The 18351-nt window shown below is 38.4% G+C and overlaps 4 protein-coding genes across 5 annotated transcripts; 2 read left to right on the top strand and 2 right to left on the bottom strand.

The window, feature by feature from the left end:
* Positions 1-444: 444 nt before the first annotated feature.
* On the bottom strand, positions 445-5987 carry LOC106124113 (armadillo repeat-containing protein 3). The gene is made up of 17 exons (XM_013320574.1): positions 5779-5987; positions 5419-5646; positions 5075-5236; positions 4726-4950; positions 4381-4581; positions 4024-4183; positions 3658-3807; positions 3347-3474; positions 3033-3134; positions 2791-2912; positions 2318-2447; positions 1972-2125; positions 1775-1883; positions 1641-1691; positions 1214-1361; positions 802-972; positions 445-633 (listed from the first exon to the last, which is right to left on the bottom strand). Exons 1-17 carry the CDS (start codon positions 5920-5922, stop codon positions 445-447), a joined length of 2574 nt encoding a protein of 857 aa, XP_013176028.1. The 5' UTR covers positions 5923-5987.
* A 264-nt stretch (positions 5988-6251) lies between these two features.
* On the top strand, positions 6252-8172 carry LOC106124159 (estradiol 17-beta-dehydrogenase 11). Its single transcript, XM_013320629.1, has 6 exons — positions 6252-6540; positions 6623-6760; positions 6867-7058; positions 7208-7337; positions 7429-7605; positions 7756-8172. Exons 1-6 carry the CDS (start codon positions 6307-6309, stop codon positions 7899-7901), a joined length of 1017 nt encoding a protein of 338 aa, XP_013176083.1. The 5' UTR covers positions 6252-6306; the 3' UTR covers positions 7902-8172.
* A 108-nt stretch (positions 8173-8280) lies between these two features.
* On the bottom strand, positions 8281-10456 carry LOC106124040 (gastrula zinc finger protein XlCGF26.1). Its single transcript, XM_013320486.1, has 2 exons — positions 9231-10456; positions 8281-8828 (listed from the first exon to the last, which is right to left on the bottom strand). Exons 1-2 carry the CDS (start codon positions 10289-10291, stop codon positions 8516-8518), a joined length of 1374 nt encoding a protein of 457 aa, XP_013175940.1. The 5' UTR covers positions 10292-10456; the 3' UTR covers positions 8281-8515.
* A 404-nt stretch (positions 10457-10860) lies between these two features.
* Positions 10861-18296, top strand: LOC106124892 (oxysterol-binding protein-related protein 1). 2 transcript variants are annotated; one of them, XM_013321903.1, is made up of 15 exons: positions 10861-11328; positions 12572-12732; positions 13236-13433; positions 13882-14026; positions 14140-14285; positions 14560-14787; positions 14938-15052; positions 15448-15587; positions 16040-16150; positions 16518-16610; positions 16742-16805; positions 16885-17016; positions 17261-17352; positions 17444-17505; positions 17829-18296. In XM_013321903.1, the coding sequence occupies exons 1-15, from the start codon at positions 11190-11192 to the stop codon at positions 17842-17844; spliced, it is 1842 nt and encodes a 613-aa protein (XP_013177357.1). In that variant the 5' UTR covers positions 10861-11189; the 3' UTR covers positions 17845-18296. The 2 variants fall into 2 exon arrangements, with proteins under 2 accessions (XP_013177357.1, XP_013177358.1); XM_013321904.1 differs by lacking the exon at positions 17444-17505 and having other exon boundaries at positions 17261-17414.
* The last annotated feature ends 55 nt before the right edge of the window (positions 18297-18351 follow it).

Here is an 18351-nt window from a genome sequence, read left to right as displayed (position 1 = left end):
GAAAGTGAGACAACAATATGTTTGTGAAGACCGACTTTAAAATATATTATGCCAGTGTTAGCAGCTAAACATTTATATTTAAGCATTTGCATGTAAGTTTGTACACTTGTCTTTGTCTTATTTAAGTTATTTAAGATTTTTACATGTTTGTGATCGTCTGTCCGTCCATTTTTGTGAACTGCGTGTTCGTAGATTTTTTTATATAGTGTTATTTACAAATGAAATGAACACAACTGGTTTCTATGTAATTAAAAATAAAAATATTTTTAACGAAATTTTTTAACTGTTTTCATTTCTTAACCCATTTCTAGCAGCAAATTCTATTTTTTTAAGTTCGCAACAAGGAAGAAACAGTTAATTTTTCATTAATCAGAAATCTCTTTAAATGAATCCCCTTAAAATTGAGTCACGAATAAAACTATAATAGATATACATTGCTGCATTTTATTTAGTGCATTTACAAATGTCAGGCGGCGAGCGCGCAGTGTAGAGCGCGTCACACGCGGGGCCGCAGATCAGCTTCGCATCAACGCCACCTATCGGCAGCAGCCGGCCCGGGTACTGCGTCAGGTCCACCACGTAGTTAGCACGTAATAAGCCTGCTGGATAGTTCTGTTCAACGTCGGACTCCTCCTTCACGAAACATTACAAATTTAAACATTAAAACTGTATAATTCGATTATTTACTTAATTGGACAACAGAAATAAAAAAACCTACAATCTATCAAGTGGCACGACTGTGTTTCGAACATCCATCATCATTATCATCATAAAATATGAATGATATTTGGAAAGTGTTACCGGGTCTGGTTCAGGCACGGCGACCTCGCACCATGCGCGCGCGCTGCACGCTCTGACCAGCGCGCACGGCATCCCCGCGCGGTCAGCGAGCACTTTGTACAACAACGCGCGTTCTAGCGCACCGCCGCACTTCACGAAACCCAACCCTATCATGTTTGAACGCATTTCCATCTATAACAAGATAAACCAGCCATCTTACTAAAAAAATTAAAAATACAGAAGTACATCTTTAAACTCCATTAAAAAAGACGTGAAATGGATTTATTTTATGCTATTTGTAGCAAAATCAAAAACTAAAACTTATGTATTCTGGTATACATTTGGATTTAGACTAACATTTTTCACTAAATTCTAACAAAACGGAAAAATTTATTCCTGTCTTGTAGCGTAACTATCGCGAGCGGTAAGTTACCATGATATCAGCGAGATGGAGATGGACGCTGGGCAGCGAGCAGTCGCGCTCCTGAGTAAGGCCGCTCATCACCTCCGCCACGTACTCCGCCAGCAGTGCCGCCTTCTGCTTCAGAGTGGACGACACCTCCGCGCACTTGTCGCGGTATCTGACCAACAACACACTGTACCCATAGTAATATATCCATCCCATAGAATCCCAGGCCCCAAACCTTCTTAACATGCACAGAGCATTGAAGTCTATAAAGCGACAAACAAAGAGACTTCGATGAACTATGGAATGCTACTTTAAAATGCAAATATTTCAATACTCTGTGCACCCAATTCAATATTATAATTCCAGATTGATTAAATTTTTCATCTTTATATGTTATGACTGTGGTAAACTATTTTAATTCGTAACAAACTTATAAAGTACAAAAACTTACCTGACTTCATAATGTGCGTCCTCTATTTCCAGATAGTGCAAAGATTTAGATCTGGTGACAAACAAATTTATTTAAAATGTGGTATTTTAAATTAAAATATAACTATTTATTACTGAAATAAAACTTGTACTTACGGATCACCAAACCAGATGCGCAAGCGCAGCAAATAGTGACGAAGATTTTTGTCATCTAGCAGTCGGCCGGGACTTAAGCTGCGATCGGACCTCGACGTAGGCGAATATTCTAGAAAATACTCAAAGATTATTTTTGTAATAAGACTTTATTTTATTTCAATTATAAAGTGAATATTTTGATGTAGCTTATTACTAACTCGGTGTTCTCAAATCGACAGCTGAAATGCTCTCAGCATCAGGAGGTTGGAAAGAGCACACAAACACCGGGTCTCGACTCGGGTCAGCAACTTCCAGTAGAGCACGTAATGTCGGAAACGGACTGGATAGTCGTTTCTGTACGTAAAATCCGTCCTAATGAAATACACAAAATATTTAACGAAATTCTTGTAATGACATTAATGACAAAGACTATAATAAGAGTCTCTTCTTTTCGCCAAATGTTAGGAACATTGAACAAAATTACCTTCATATATTCTTCTATGATTGTAGTAACGCCTATTTAACCTTAACAGTTTTGTATGAGGTGGCAAGTTTATGTCGCACCCTAGTCTTATCATTGATGTCCAGTCTGCCAGTGTACGCCAGCTTGGCGGAGGGGTGCTGCTGGAATATCGCCTCGAGCGCCGGCTCCCAGGCCCCCACCGCGTACCGCGCCTGTTTGTTCTCTACCATGCTGTAATATATACAATTCCATCTAAACTCTAGATGGTGGCGAGACGTAAAGAAAAGCCTTCTTGGGTGCACCCACGGGAGCTTTCCTCAACCCGCACACCGCGCACCTAACACAAATTTACGAAGATACGCGCCCATGGTTAACTAAGATTCGCTATAAAGTTTAAATCTAATAACATAACGAACGTAAGTGATGTCCAGAATTTACAAACAAGGAAACGCAACAACTAAATAGTTGGTTTTTGTTTGGGTTAAAAGGTAGGTACTACCTAATAAAATCATAAAAAGAAATGCATCGTGAAATCCGTGATGTCGTTATCAATATAATAAGAAATGTGACAAACTAATGCACGGTGCCCAGATCCAGGTAGACGTCTGCGCCCTCATCAGTCACGCTCCCCGTGATAAGCTCGCACAGCGCCGTGCGCAAACCTACGTGCTCGATTAGTAGGTTGTTTGAGACCACCTATAGCAAATAAGATATAATAGCATGCATTAATCTAAATTTCAAATCCGAATAACCGCTTTTCCATACATTATTATATAAAAAAAATATATTTTAATAGTTCGTCATCTATAAACCTACCTCTTCCCCTTTCCTTGCTGTGAACAATTCCTTGCTCACATCTTCTGCCATCAGACCACACAGCGCAGTACACGTCATCATTTTTAATTTTATATCGATTCGCTGAAAGAATTTTTTAATAAAATTTGCTTAAGCGAGAAAGAGGAAGAAAGTCAGAGAGTACCACTGAATAAACATAAAATATTATAATAATATTAATTAACTCCATCTTTAACCCATTCAATGCCATTTTGATTTTCAAGTCTACACACAGAGCGAGTCAATCAGTCATTAAACCTTTATTATAAATAAAGCTGTAGTGTATAATGTCAGACCTGCAGTATATTGAGCAACTCTTGCATGAAGTCTGCGTTGAGCATTGCAGCCAGGCTCACGTGGTAACTCTGCAGGTTGATGTAACACTGCACAGCCACGCGCTGCGCCTCGATTGGTGTGTCTGCCACTACACATACCCCACACTCCATACATACATATTTATTTTGAAAAATAAATAAAAAAAATCATACAAAAATGTAAGCAGATAAATACTAACACGTACCAGTGCCATCCATTTTCACGTTCATTTTAAAAATTATAGTGGAATTGGAGGTGTTAATGTCAAAATGTCGGAGTCTACATAACTGACCTTTCTTGTTGATATTCCTAAGCGTAGTGAAGGTGCTGGGTTCCACCAGCCTGTAGGCGGCCTTGGGTATGATCCGGCAGAGCTCAGCTAGCGCTCGCAGCGAGTTAATGCGCACGAAGAACCACGGCGCCCCGTCGTCGGCCAGAATTCCTTTTAGTTACAAACAACAAAAAACTTCTTTATTTATTTTTTTCTCCGGCTCAGTCCATATCTGTGGATCCGCAATTTTTTACTGTGACTTATTGATCAGTAAGGAAGAACTTTAGTCTATTTGGTCTCTACACCAAGGTGCTTTAATTAACTCTGATTGCGTCTGTAAAAGGCATTAAGAAGCAGTTAAACTATTTAAAGTCCGTCAGTTGTTACCACAGAGTGCTTCAATAATATTGGTGTCAGACATGCGCACCGCAGCGGGCAGCAGTTTGGTCATGTTGGCAACGCCCATTGCAGCGTCCGCTAGCAAGTCGGCGTTCGTACTCAGCAGCTGGCTACAGAACACCAGGTCCGTACCAGTCTGGTATAGAGCCTGGTTACATCATGAAATGTGGAGTAAACTTCCAAGCTGTAAACTCACAGCTCATATAAGTGGAAAGCCTTTAAAGACAGACTAATGTAAGAAATTATGGGAAAGGTAAAGTTGTTGAATCTCAACCTTTGTCAAAATGTACTAAGTGTAGAGCCTTTGGGTCCAAGTTAAACTATTATAGTAAACAATGAGGTTACATCTCTCCCGTTGGCGGTAAAGGACATTTTGGTGAGGACGGCGAGGCAGTGCGGCTTCATGGCCGGCAGCGCCATATCGAGGTAGGCGAGCAGACGCAGCACGCAGCCCGATTGGTACAGGTGCGCTGCGTTCTCCTCCGTCTCTGCGTAGTCGCGCAGCACGCCCAGAACCTCCGTGTGTACGTCGCGGAACTCATAGGACTGTAACCAAATTTAAAACTCATACAATCGAGGCTGCTGCGCAAATTTTCTCGCTTTATGAGTGATCACTACTTTTCTTGTAAAACTACTTTAGAAGGTGCCTAGTTTCAGATATTACGAAAGAAGAATAAACAAATATTTAACCTCTAAAATATCACACAAGTCCAGCACTCCAGTTGAGGCTCTAAAAGTCTTCTGGACAGCGTAATCTTTGTAGCGCCTGATGAGCTGATCGACGGTGCGAAGCGCGGCATGCTGGATTGCCAGGTACTCGCTCTGCATCAGCGCGAGGAGCGACACCCAGCTGAACTGGTTGCTCTTCGTTACCTCCGATGCGCACACTGGGTCAGCCAAAAGATTGCTGAGAGTCTACGACAATTCAAAGCGTTAACTATTATCCACACGGAATCCACAAGACAGAGGGTAGTAAAGAAAAATACAAGAAGAGAAGTCTTTTCTTACACAAAAAGATAAAGGGACAAAACATTAAAACCTGCAAGCAATTATTCTGCACATCAGGGTCGGAGCTATTCTTCATGCGGTTAAAGAGCGTATTGAGGATGTTGGCGGAGACGAGCTGGTCGCAGCCGAGAGGTTCGCGCGTCAACTCACACAGCACCAGTGACGCGAACTCCAGCACGAATATGTCTTCCACCTCGACAAACAAAACTAAAGGATCTCTTTGCAAATGTGCTAAAAAAGCCAAGAAGATTGTGGGTGATTACTGCGAGCCGTATGTAGACTACACAAGAAAAGTCGTTAGTCAGTAATACCACGTTGAGGGTTGCTTTTCTTTTATTTTTTCTTTGAAATTACGCAAAGAAATTATTTACTAACTTTGACCAGCATCAAAGCGATCTTCCTCAAGTTCTGAGGGTTATCAAGCACGACCTCAGGCGCGTGCGGTAGCTGACACAGCTGTGCTAGGGCCTTCAACGCGAACCGGCGGATGTTCAGCTCGGCGTGGTCGATGTGAGGCAGAATGTACCGGATTGCGTTCAGGTCGAACAGCAACTGACGGTTTAGCATGTCTTGCGCTGAGAACTTTGTGATCGCGCGTAACGTCTGCGAAAATTTGACTTTACTTTACATCATTGAAATCTCTAAGCAATAACTTTGTTCCAAAAGTGAAATAGTAGAGCCCTTTTATTGTAAGTCTCTGAAAAGATATCACTAAATAAAGAATAATAAGTGAACCTGGCATAATATCTCTGGTTCAGGAGACTCCAGGAGTAACACTGCTGTCTTAGCAGTCTCCGGGGTGATGTTATATGGATGGAAAGTCAAGTCTTTCTTATCGGCGGATCTGTTTTCTCTATCTTTCTGCAAAGGTTTCGCCATCGTAGAAAATATTTATACTAAATTATTTTCGATTAATGTTAACATTTACAGAAAATATACTTTTAAAACGCTTTATTTACTTTATTGACGTTTTAAAATGTCAAATTACATATTTTTATTGATACCAGATCATTGTTTTTTAGTCATAATCTCTCTTGTTGTATTTTGATCGTTTCAAATAAATGAAAAATCGGCATTTATTTTTATACATGATAAACAGATGTGCATACACGCCCGTATCTTAGTGAAGTAGGCAAAATCATTTTTTACAAAACTGGCCGTTAAGATGATTGTAATTTAAAAAAAGTTACCAATCATTTTCATGTTGCTGTCATTTTCTAGTTAGACATTTTAAATGTTGATGTACTTTTATACGAAAGCTTTATGCGAAGTAAAGGTTTAATATTTCGTTACATAGGTGTAATTGCTAGGAAGTTCAGGGCGTTCCAAGAGAGATGGCTGCTGCCATGGTGGGACAGCGGGGGCATGTCAACAGCGCCGCTCTGGGCACTGGATACACTCGTCCTCATCGTCAAACTGTGCTCCACTTGTGCTATTGCAGTTGTAAGGGTGCTAATTCCACCGACAATGAAGAATTTGTACGGAGAAACTGTTCTGGTTCGTAGCTTTACTTATTTCGATTTAAAAATCAAAATTATATATTGAAGCACATAAAATGGTTGTCAAATTATGGTCATAGATCACCGGGTCGGGCCAAGGCCTGGGTCGCGAGCTGGCGATACAGTTTGCTGAGTTAGGCGCCACCGTCATCTGTTGGGACCACGACACGCCCCGGAACAACGCTGTTGTCAATGAGATACGGAGAAAGGACGGCGAGGTACATGTTTTTGCAGTTAATGCGACTTATTTTTTCGACCAGTATGCTAACCCTTAGACCGCAACTACTAAATATCGAGTTTTCAAGTTTCAACTTTCTCCTCCAGTGCTTCGGGTTCACAATAGACGTGACGTCAAGAGAGCAAGTCTCCTCCCTGAGCGCGCGGTTGATACGTCAGCTGTCTGACGTCAGCATCGTAGTGAGCAACGCAGGTGCCTACTCCTGCGGGCCCGTCACTCACTTCAGGCCAGACGCAATCGCCAAGCTCATTGAGATCAATCTATTGGCACATTTCTGGGTAATGACTTCTAACTAACACAATTACTGACTAAGATTGTCTATCGATTGCTTGTTTTTTTCTTTATTGGTCGACGATTGTTGTGGATTGGACCGTATTCCATTAAAAATAAAGCTTAATCTCCAATATTTGCTTCTATCTCTTTACAGATTATCCAAGCGTTCCTCCCGAACATGATAGAGAAGAGACGTGGTCACATTGTGGCGATAAATTCAAGTGCGGGTCTCATGCCCTGCGCCGAAATGGTGCCGTACTGTGCTGCTAAATACGGCCTCAGAGGTTAGCTAAATGACCAGAACTTAGACAGCTTCTAGAACTTTGAATAAGCTTTAAAACAGAGTATTATTTAATTCAACATCTTTTTTGACAGGGTTAATGGACGCTATAACGGAAGAGCTGCGTTTAGACACGTGGACGAAAAACATTTACACAACGTCAGTGTACCTGGCGACATTATCTACCGGCTCGTACTCCCCGCCCGCGCACCGCTTCGCCTCCCTCTACCCAGAGGTCGCGCCCAAGGACGCCGCCAAAATTATTATTGATGGTAAGAATATTACTATATTCAACGCCATCTATTGTTGTTGAAACAAACTAATTTTGGAATGTTGAAAAGAATCTGATGAATATTTTAAATAGTTATTTGCACTTAGATAATAAGATTGAGCAACTTTTTAACTATTCTATGATTTTGCAGGTATTCGTAAAAATCGCAAAGAAATCAGCATACCTTCAATCATGAAGCCACTGATAGCTCTAAACAACATACTGCCGTACCGCATAAGAATAATTCTAACGGATTTCTTTAATTTCGGTCACAGGGGTTGGTTTAGCTTTTGTTGACTTTCTTTAGAATATTTTGGTAATACATGTATATAGATTTTAAGAATATTTGTATGAAAGTTTTTAGTTTATACAATGTTTTTATTTTCTGTAAGAAAAAATTACTGTGGCTTTTGTGAAACAATTAAGCGCCTTTCGATATACAACTAGCAATTTTTTCAGATCTAACTCTGCCTCTGTTGCGTAAACGAATACCATTATATCTATTTAATGCTTTTTTGATGTTATTGTTTTATAATAGTCATGTATATTGTGTAATTTGTTATAAATAAAAGTAATTTAGAACTGTTTTAATGACTTTTTTTACACATAATATACAGATAAATTAGCATATTTGTGTAAATTCAAATATCATTTTTTTAATACTCTGTAGGTGTCATAAAATTTGTAAACTACAGACCTATTATTTAATTACCGTTAAAATCCCGTTAAAATTGATCGAGTCCTTGAAAAGATTACCAGGAACAAATGCGGCCTTACAGACAGACATACAGACAGGAAAAAATTAAACAAAGGTTTTTTTCCTTATCAGCTACGCAAATTCATGATTTGTAGGAAATGTTTTTTTTTTCGATATTCCAGACTACATTTTTATTGATATCTGTAGATTATATTCAAATACACATATGAGATTCTAATTTTTGTCTATCTATTTTCTGGCCACATTTATCGCATATAACAATTTCACTATGTTTTAACCGATGTTCATACATAGATATTGCATCGGGAAACTTTTCAGAGCAGAATGGGCATTGATGTTCAGTTTGTGCAGCATGTTGCAAGGAGTGCCGCAGTAATGTGGCTTTTGTTGCAAAACTATGCCCACAAGACTCACACAAGTGACGGCTTGCTACTTGTTTTGTATGATTTTGTACATGCATGTACATTTCCTTATGGTTTCCTGATGTTTTACTGCAAATCTTACATCTGAAATATTAAAAAAAAATTAATTAAAAGAAACATAATGTTGAGGTGAAATAAAACAAAAGCATGAATAATTAATAAGCATCGGTGGCTCAGGGATTAAAGCACTTTACTTTTAAACAGCAGAACCTGGGTTTTATTTCTACCATGTACCAATGTGTTTTTCGATTTTCTATTTACATATGTACATTTATCTAACATTCTTACAGTGAAGGAAAACATTGTGATGCAACCTGCATATATCTAAGAAGAGATTCAAAGATACGTGTGAAGTCAGACCCCACTTTGAAGGCATGGTTGACTATGACTTTGTCAGCTCTTAGGGTAGGCTTTGAGCTGCTCAGAGGATTAATCAAATTAAGTTAAAAAAATGATAATAAATATAATTCAGTATCACTTACTCACCTATACAATAAGTTTTCAAGTTTTTCATGATCCTCTTTCTTATGTTTAGCTAATCTATCATTACCAATAAATGTATGGCCACATATATCACAAACCTTTTCTGTAGATTTGATTAAATGTTGCTTCACATGTTTGTAGAGCTCAAATCTGTCTTTACACATTATTCCGCACTGTTTACAGCGGTGACACAAACCTAGCATAGACACTTGGTCAGCTTGGCAATTGTTGTAATGTTTTAAAAGTAATTCTTTGTTAGTAAATTGTTTACCGCAGTTGCAAATCATCTGTGCTAATATTCCGTGAATAATTGAGTGTTTTTTCATTTTTTTCTTTGATTCAAATTGTGTATTGCAATGTATGCATGTTCTAGATGCACTTTCACAGATACTCAAATGTTGTGATAGTTTTTGTATATTATCAAATTTAGATTTGCAGCCAAAGCATGTGGTTTTATCATTTTTTACATGATTAATTTTAGATTTAGGCTCCGTCTCTTTAAAAAGTATTCCTTTTACTAACTCTACATCAGAATCTAAAACATCTATGTCCATTTTAATACATTTTTTTGTTTTTGGTGATTCCCTTTTCTTTGGACTAGCCTGTTTGGTAACTTTATTAATTGTTTTTGTTAACTCTATGTTGTGATCACTTGTTTTGTCAAGCAAACTTACTATGGAAGGTATGTCTTCTTTACCTAAGTTGTTCAAATATTCCTCTATGTTTGCTGTATTATTTAGAAACTCTAATAGTGAATCCGAATTGTATTCAGAATCAGGTAATGGTTGTACATAAGTTTTAACTTCCGATGATTTCTTCGTTTTGTGAAATGAAGATTCTAGCCAGTCTTGTGAACATCGTGCATTTTGCTGGAAATTGTAAAAGTCGCATAACTGCTTAACGCAAACCACGCAGATATCCTTAGGAAGGTCATCGTTAGAGCTTACGTTAATTGATAAGCACGATTTTATATGAAAGATAACAACAGGATCTTCAAAAATGAATACATGTTTCGATTCGACGTCCAAACATATTCTACAACAGGTTTTAATGTTGTCTTCCATTTTTAACCTTATAAGTATTCAAAAAGTAAAAATTTTGAAGAGGAAAAAACTGTCATGAGCTTGATAAAAATATCGACCCTTCAACTCAACAATATTCAACAATCCCAGTCAAATGTCATTGTCGTTATCACTTATCAGTCAGTTGTGGGCAAAAAACGAAAAAGTTAATTGTGATTCCACAACGATCTTATGAACTGACAATGTCATCTTGTCACATTTTGACCAATAAGAGAGTGGCAGCTGAATGCTGCCATGCTTATGTTGCCATTCTCATAAAATCGAAATTCCATAAAATATCTAGCATGTTGTTGTCATTATGGGAAAATAACATAAAACAAGCAGTTCTAACAGCTATAAAATTGCATGGAATACTTATACAAATAGGTACGTACGATGAGGATTAGATTCATAGAGGAGCTATAAATTGGCTATAAATAGATTTTAATTCAAAATACCTAACTATTTTTCAAAATGCAACATTTTATTTCATGTACCAAAACATGGCAAGTATACCAATTTTGACATTTTGATAAAAATATGTCATCTGTCTGTCGTTTAATGTTTATGCTATGACGCAATTTGAGTTATGTGAATAATTTAATTTTAATCGGTTAACGCAGTAAATAATTCAATGGTGCGTCTCCTACTTTGTTTCAGTGTAAAAAAATTGTGTACAACGTTTGTGATTTAGTTGAAACGTCATCCGCATATCATGTTATTATCAAAATAGTGTTAAATTCTGCGATATGTAATAAAAACGAAATTTGTTCTAGTTTTTATTTAGTACTATAAAGTTCTTATTTGTCATTAAGGATTTAATAGCTGTTAAGTCGCGGAAATAGTAGAATCCTTGCATCTTGTATTCGAGAAGAAAATTTCACAAACACCAAACTGAATAATGTCTTCAAAAGATGATACTGGCCGAGAAGCTGAAGAATCTCTGTTATATTCAGCCAGACACGGAGAATTATCGGTCGTTAAAGCTTTGCTTGAAGCAAAAAGAGAGGGAAAATTAACATTGGACATTAACTGCAAAGGTATATTTCTTTTAGTTTTTTTTATAATTTCAATACTTTTTATACCCAAAAAACTAAAAGCAGAGACTGCTTTGAGTTTATTTCAAACAGAATGAGTATTATAACTATATTTTTTTACTTGTTCTACATCTATCGCAAATTTCTGTTTGGGAGATACTTGCAAACAAACATCCATCTATACATTCACATTTATAACATTATCTAATAATCCATATTAACACAATAAACAATTCCAATGACCTTACTGTTAGAATTGATTTTAAAAGGTTGTGCAATATGAAAGTATATAGTAACAAAAATACCTTGCCAGTCACATAGATATGGATTAGCATAAATTATGTAAAACACAGACCATATACATCTTATATGATACAAAATTATTATGTAATTTAATACCCTCAGGCTATGAGTCACCTGTTAGTATCAAGTTTATATATTTATAAAATTGTCTAATGTTCCATATAGAATACATAGCCAGTATGTATTGTAAAATGAACTATACAGAGTAGGAATAGAACACATTTTAGCTTGTAACATCTAACATTAGGTTATGTCTTGAGGAAACTTGTTTTGAAGTCTATTAGCATATACATATAATATATAACACACACTGGAATTATAAAGTTTGATTATTTCAATATGGTCAACCTTGACTTGGCTATAGTTTTTTTGGGTAACCTGCAATCACTATTTTTTTCTTTTGCTTCCTTTTAGCTAAGCATGATGTTTTTTTTTCGGTGTGATCCCTCCACAGAAGGCTCACTCATCATGTAATATGACTAAAGATTGTTAAATTATTTAATGGATAACTTTAAAGTTAGAATGAATTAGTAAAACAAAGATGTACCATCCCAAATTGTAAATTAATACTTAAGTTGACTATTATTTCATGTATATACTCGAAAACCTAAAAGTATTCATCATTCATCAAAATAATTTACTATTATATTGTTATTACTTTGCTGGTATTTTAAAGTACTAAGGTAATAGATAGATTTATGCTTAGTTTTGAAATGAAAAAATATAGACAAATTTTTATTCTTATAAAAGTCTTATGTCTTCTTTAAAAAGTTTTATGAATTTAATACATATTTTTTTATTCTTCAATCTCTAAACATGAAAAAACCTAAAATAAAGTTCCTTTGTAGGCATTTTTCTTTACATATATGAAACAGATTCATAATATCAATAAAGCTTTAACATTTTTCAATGTCTAAAGTCATCTGTAATCATATTGATCCAGGCAAAAGCAGAATAAACTATGGCTGGACACCGCTACATTTGGCTACATACTTTGCGCACAAGGAAGTTGTTGAGGTGCTGCTCGACAGCGGCGTAAATGTTGACGAAGTTAACGACAATGGCGACACTGCACTGCACAAAGCTTCATTCACTGGAAACGAAGTTAGTATATTGAAAACGATAAGTAGACAAAAGGTTAAACTAGTTGATTACACTTAAATAGAAATGGCTCAAGCCTATTATACTACAAAGTGTAACAATTCAACTTAGTCTGCATTGCTGTGTATTTATCGAGACTTGAATAGATTTAAACTTATTAAATTTTACATATTTACTTATTAAAAAATACTACAAAAGCATAACTCACGCCTTTAACCCAGAGGGGTGGGTAGAGACCATGTACCTCCATTTGGTGTGGTCCTGGCACACTTCTCTCACTCCTACATTCATACATTTATGCATATATGCACTTCGGCTTCGGGTGTTTTTAATGGGCGATATTCTTAAATATTTCATCAATCTGGACGCTCACTTTCGCGCCATAAGTTTCCTTCGTTCATTTCGTTAATTTTTTCATTGTGTCAAAACTATATAGTATAGTAGTTTCATAGTACTACTACTTTAGTACTATTATGAAACTACTATAGCTAATTTGAACTATTCAGGAACTAGTGATCCTCCTACTAAACTACAAAGCGGATGTCAACATAATGAATGGTGAAGGTCAGACTGCGTGTGACGTCAGCAAGACACATGATGTACAGCGGCTGTTGGAAGCAGCACAGAGAGCTGAGCGAGTGGACAAGGAACGGCAGCTCCTCACTGCAGCTAAAGACGGACGAGTTGAAGAAGTTCAGGCATTGGTAATATACATCTGTATTAATTAAATGCCACCTTTTAGTCTTTATTTGACAAACATCCAGTTAATGCTAATTTTAATAGTATTCTAGTCTTATCTTGAATCTTGAATTTATGGCTTGCCTAGCTGACCATGGGGAATTAAAAAAATAATTAGTAGCTCAAGTATCCTTCCATACTTTGTTCTACATTATGCTAAATTTCATCGAGAACTATTGAACCGTTTTGGAGAAACCTTCTTACAAACATCCATCAATCTAAACATTCGCGTTTATGATTTTGGTAAAATAGGGTAAAGGCTGGATAAGAGTAAATATTCACTTATTAATCTATCTACTCCTTGTAAAGAGGAGTATACATTTATAGGAAAGGCTTAGGCAATGCAGAAATTATTGCAGATCTCTGGTTTCTTAGTGTTCTTCTATTATACTTAGCCTGTGTATTGTTTTCCAGCTAAGTGGTGTGAGTCCTCCCAACATAAACTGTGTGGACAGTCAAGGTAACTCGGGGCTGCACTGTGCGGCGTACCGCGGGCAGGCGCGAGTCGCCGTCCTCCTGCTGCAGAACGGCATTGACACCACGCTCAGGAACAATACTGGTACGGAAAGGGGCTCATCTCTTATGAGATCTCAATATTGTTTTGTTCAATGTGAATGTGTTAAAGAGAGATTCGATCGTGGAATCTAATGGTTGATATTTGGTGTACTGCAGGTCAGCTGGCGATAGACCTGGCGAAGGACGATGATATGCGCGAGGTGCTGAGCGTGCGCCCGGTGCAGAAGCTGCAGCGCACCGCAGCCAGGTTCGAGGGGCCTCTGCTCAAGAAATCCCGTTTCCTCGGCTGGAGGCCAGTTTGGGTTGGTTACACAAACACACTTGAAACTAATCTCGTTTTAAAAGAAACTACAAAATACTAGCTGTCTCCCGGGACTCCGTTCGCGCGGATTAAAAAAAACATAACAAGGAGCCTATGTGTTCTTCCAGATTACGTTCTACATGTGTGCCAAATTTCATCAGAATCCATTGTGCCGTTCCGGACATACCTTCAAACAAACATCCATCTATCCATCTAACCATTCGCATTTATAATATTAGTAAGAAGTAAGATTACGTTGTATTACATGTACTAAGGCGGTGCTACAACGCGGCGTGCTGATGTACTACGGGTCGCGGGCGGAGGCGGCGCGGTGCGGGGCGGGGCGGGGCGGCGGCGGGGGCGGGGCCAAGAAGTACCTGGACGGAGCGCGGCTGACGGCGCCCCCCGCACAGCCCGCCCTCCTGCTGCTGCACTACAGCGACGGTGACAGCCATCGCCTCGCTGTTGATGCTGCGGAGCCGGACACGCTCGCCTGCAGACAGGTACCAGCCACCAGGCACCAGGCACAGGATGGTGGAAATACCCCTTAACATCCAACTTAACTAACCGCAAGTTTCCCTCCCACTTTTAAACTTCTACAGTCATCAGTTTCTTGTCGATGTTTGTATTCCATAATTATTATTTTTTTGCAGTCATGGATAACAGCACTGAACGAGCACATCGCGTACTCCGGCCACTACCTGTGGGCGGGCGCCGGCCCTGAGACCGCCAAGGAGGCCACCGAGGACGACGACTGCAAGCCACTTGGTTAGTTACAATATTTGTAATATGTATATACAATAATATATTATACTAGTGATAGTACGCGACTTCCTCGGTGTAGAATAAAAAAAATAGTTTATAATATGCCCGCGAACATCAGCTCTGTCTTTCCATCCAAATCCTATTAAAATTGGTCCAATCGTTCCGAAGATAACTCGGAACAAATACGGCCTTGCTAACATATAGACTGACAAACAGACAAAAATGAAAAAAAAAACAAACTTTTTTGATTATCAGCAATACTAATATATCATAACGAAATATGTTTTTTTATCTTACACACAGACACTCAAATTTGATATGTGTATATATATGTTAAGTTACGTATACGCACGCGTAGGATCGCGTACGTGTAGGTATGTATAGTATGTGTGTGTCAGGGTCGATGCAGGACGCGCTGACGACGGCCAACAACCGGCTGGCGGTGCTGGAGACGCAGCTGCGGGAGTGCGGCGCCATCCTCTCCGCGCTCGACAACACCGCCGCACTCGGCAACTCCCTGCACCACTCCGCCTACATGGTACACCATACGTTATCCATCTCACTGACAAAACTGTGTAAAAAAAGTACATCATTTATTGTTTGAAAACAACTAGAAATACATATAATAACGTTAAAGTGTAAATTAATCATAATAATATTATAAATGTGAATGTATGGATGGATGTTTGTTTGAAGGCATCTCCAAAACGGCTGCATGTATCTCGAAATTTAGCATTGATGAAAAAAAAGCTTAGCAAACTATTAAGTTTGATATCAGCTCACAAGATCACTCATATCCACTGGAGAACTCGGATTGTACCCTATGTTAGAGGTGATTAAGCCAAGGTCAATGCTGGACTAGTGCGGGTTGACTTTACCCATATATTTGAATTTCTTTTCATATATGTGCATCACGATGTTTTCTTGCACCGTAAGAACATCGGATGTAGCTATGTATGTGTGTGTGTGTGTATGTGTGTGTGTGTGCAGAGGTTCCAGCACGCGTGCGGCACGGGGGCGGAGGCGCTGAGCGCGCTGCGGCACTGCGCCGCGCTCGTCGCGCAGGCACGCGACAGGGACCATGCCAAGCTCGCCAGAGAGGTCACACTTTTTCCTAAGCACTCCATGTCTAAAATTATTTTCATTTCATCCGCCGACATGTTTGATTTTACTTTAATAGATGCATTATATCCAATCTCTACGACAGCTAAACGGATCTACCTAAAATTTACTAACATAAATGCGAACGTTTAGATGGATGGTTGTTTGTTAGTAGATGTCTCCAGAATGATAGCATGGATCACGCTGAAATTTGTCATGGATGTAGAACATAGGGTAGAACAACACAAGCTACTTATTAACTATTTTTTTTAACTCCGCACAGACGAAGTCGCGGCCTCAAGCTAGTATAGCAAAAATGTAGAACATAGTTTAAAAGAAATGTTTAAAGTATCTGTTGTGTGCGCAGTTAGAACGCAACCGCGTGCTGGAGGAGGCGCTGGCCGCGCTCGCGAGGACGCACCACGCCCTAGAGATGTCAGTCGCTGACGAGATCACAAAGGTAACTTTAGTGTGGGCTTTCACTGTCTAAACGCAAACACAATATTCTTACTAAATAATCAATGAACTCATAATTCATGCGTCGATATACCTTAGTTGTTATTTAAATGTCTTTTTAATAATCTTTTTTAGAGTAAAAGAAAAAAGAAATTATCACAAACCGAATCGAAAGAAAATTTCTTTGATGTATATGACGGTAAGTGCCTTTTGCGATAAGTTTCCAAATTATTTTACTTGAAATGGTCATTGACAACGTGTTTACGTGACATGTTCAGAGTCAGGCGACGATGACGACGACACGCTGGTGACGGCGGGGCTGTCCAGTCCGCTGGGCGCGCTCAGCCCCTGGGGCAGCAGTCCTGACCTCACGCGACACACGCCCATCGGAAGTGTTGATAGTGAAGAAGGTAATACTAAAAGGATATGCATGGTTAAGATATCTTTAGCAAAAAGCGGCAATTATATATTTTAATTTTGTAACTAGTATTGGAACGATCCCGTACAAATTAAATAAAACGTTTTTATTAAATCACGCTCAGTCACCCATTAATCTCATCATAGACGTTTTTGGCTATTATTAAGTAACGAAATGATTCAACGATGCATTACAATTTCTATATTATTTTTTAAATATAAACATGCGTATATTAGATGAGAAGACAGCAACAAACGAGGGCAAGCTGGAGCGCGCGGTGTCGGGGTCGTCGTGGTCGTTCCGCAGCGAGTGCTCGCGCGGCACGCTGGTGTCGCAGGACGGGCACGTGTACCGCAACGCCCGCCCCTACCGCAGCCCCGCCACGCCCAGGTAACAGCGAGTGCTCGCGCGGCACGCTGGTGTCGCAGGACGGGCACGTGTACCGCAACGCCCGCCCCTACCGCAGCCCCGCCACGCCCAGGTAACAGCGAGTGCTCGCGGGAGACGTGCCCCGCCCATTCGCCTGTTAGCTTCGCCCACCAAAAGTTCACGTTAAGCATGACCAATTGACAATAACGTACAAGTTACAAAAATCGGTAGTACGACAGAGAGCGCCCCTACAAAGTCCAAATTTGCGGAATGTCACATTCTAAAGATCTGTGTAGAACACTTTTCTTATGTTTTAACTTTTGACATATTTTAAGTTAAAAATATTTATTTTTTGTTATATTTGTAAAATAATTTGTTTTTCTCTATTTATTTTGACTTTTTAGTAATTTATTTTATTTTTTACTTTTGTTTCAGTTCTGACAAATCGTAGTAGGGCTGTATAAAGCACATCACAGGACACAGCATTTATCTTATGACATTTAGCACAAACATGGTAACACATTTTAAATATTTCCATAAATATTTAAAAGGAATTATTATTAATTCATATTAAATGTACTGTTTCATATGATTTAGGTTTTCATGAAATATACTTGCCAAGAAAAAATATTATATTTTAAAAGATGACAATTATTTTTGTTTATGGCCTGTAAGACAGGAAAATGAGTAAAAGGTTTTAAGAGATTCAACTAACAGGAAATTAGCTGTGCGTTTCCACTGCCAATATACTTGTATGAAAACATATGCCTTTTCATTGGATATACCAATATGTATAAATACATGTATTTCGGTAGTGTAAACTCATGTTAAATTACTGGATACGCCGATATTATGTTAGATTGTGGTATTCTTGCGATTTCTAAGAAATTATTTATTTTGAAAAATTTTCTCGATCTATTAATTTTACGTAATTTTTTTATGTAAAACTAAAGATTCA

This window comes from Papilio xuthus, unplaced genomic scaffold, assembly GCF_000836235.2.
Source record: "Papilio xuthus unplaced genomic scaffold, Pxut_1.1 DF825946.1, whole genome shotgun sequence".
Lineage (NCBI taxonomy): Eukaryota > Metazoa > Arthropoda > Insecta > Lepidoptera > Papilionidae > Papilio > Papilio xuthus.
The sequence above is the reverse complement of the archived record's forward strand: the minus strand, read 5'-3'. Positions and strand labels throughout refer to the sequence as shown.

What these genes read in the sequence shown, in the direction of transcription:
- LOC106124892 (XM_013321903.1), top strand. Translation starts at nt 11,190, where the DNA reads ATGTCTTCAAAAGATGATACTGGCCGAGAAGCTGAAGAATCTCTGTTA. An exon ending in CTTCATTCACTGGAAACGAA is followed by an intron (nt 12,733 to 13,235) that starts GTTAGTATATTG and finishes TGAACTATTCAG; the next exon opens with GAACTAGTGATCCTCCTACT. An exon ending in TTGAAGAAGTTCAGGCATTG is followed by an intron (nt 13,434 to 13,881) that starts GTAATATACATC and finishes ATTGTTTTCCAG; the next exon opens with CTAAGTGGTGTGAGTCCTCC.
- LOC106124159 (XM_013320629.1), top strand. Translation starts at nt 6,307, where the DNA reads ATGCGAAGTAAAGGTTTAATATTTCGTTACATAGGTGTAATTGCTAGG. An exon ending in TGCTAAATACGGCCTCAGAG is followed by an intron (nt 7,338 to 7,428) that starts GTTAGCTAAATG and finishes CTTTTTTGACAG; the next exon opens with GGTTAATGGACGCTATAACG. An exon ending in CGCCAAAATTATTATTGATG is followed by an intron (nt 7,606 to 7,755) that starts GTAAGAATATTA and finishes ATGATTTTGCAG; the next exon opens with GTATTCGTAAAAATCGCAAA.
- LOC106124113 (XM_013320574.1), bottom strand. Translation starts at nt 5,922, where the DNA reads ATGGCGAAACCTTTGCAGAAAGATAGAGAAAACAGATCCGCCGATAAG. An exon ending in ACATCAATGATAAGACTAGG is followed by an intron (nt 2,126 to 2,317) that starts GTGCGACATAAA and finishes GTATTTCATTAG; the next exon opens with GACGGATTTTACGTACAGAA. An exon ending in CCGTGCCTGAACCAGACCCG is followed by an intron (nt 634 to 801) that starts GTAACACTTTCC and finishes TGTTTCGTGAAG; the next exon opens with GAGGAGTCCGACGTTGAACA.
- LOC106124040 (XM_013320486.1), bottom strand. Translation starts at nt 10,291, where the DNA reads ATGGAAGACAACATTAAAACCTGTTGTAGAATATGTTTGGACGTCGAA. An exon ending in CTTGAAAACTTATTGTATAG is followed by an intron (nt 8,829 to 9,230) that starts GTGAGTAAGTGA and finishes TTAATATTTCAG; the next exon opens with ATGTAAGATTTGCAGTAAAA.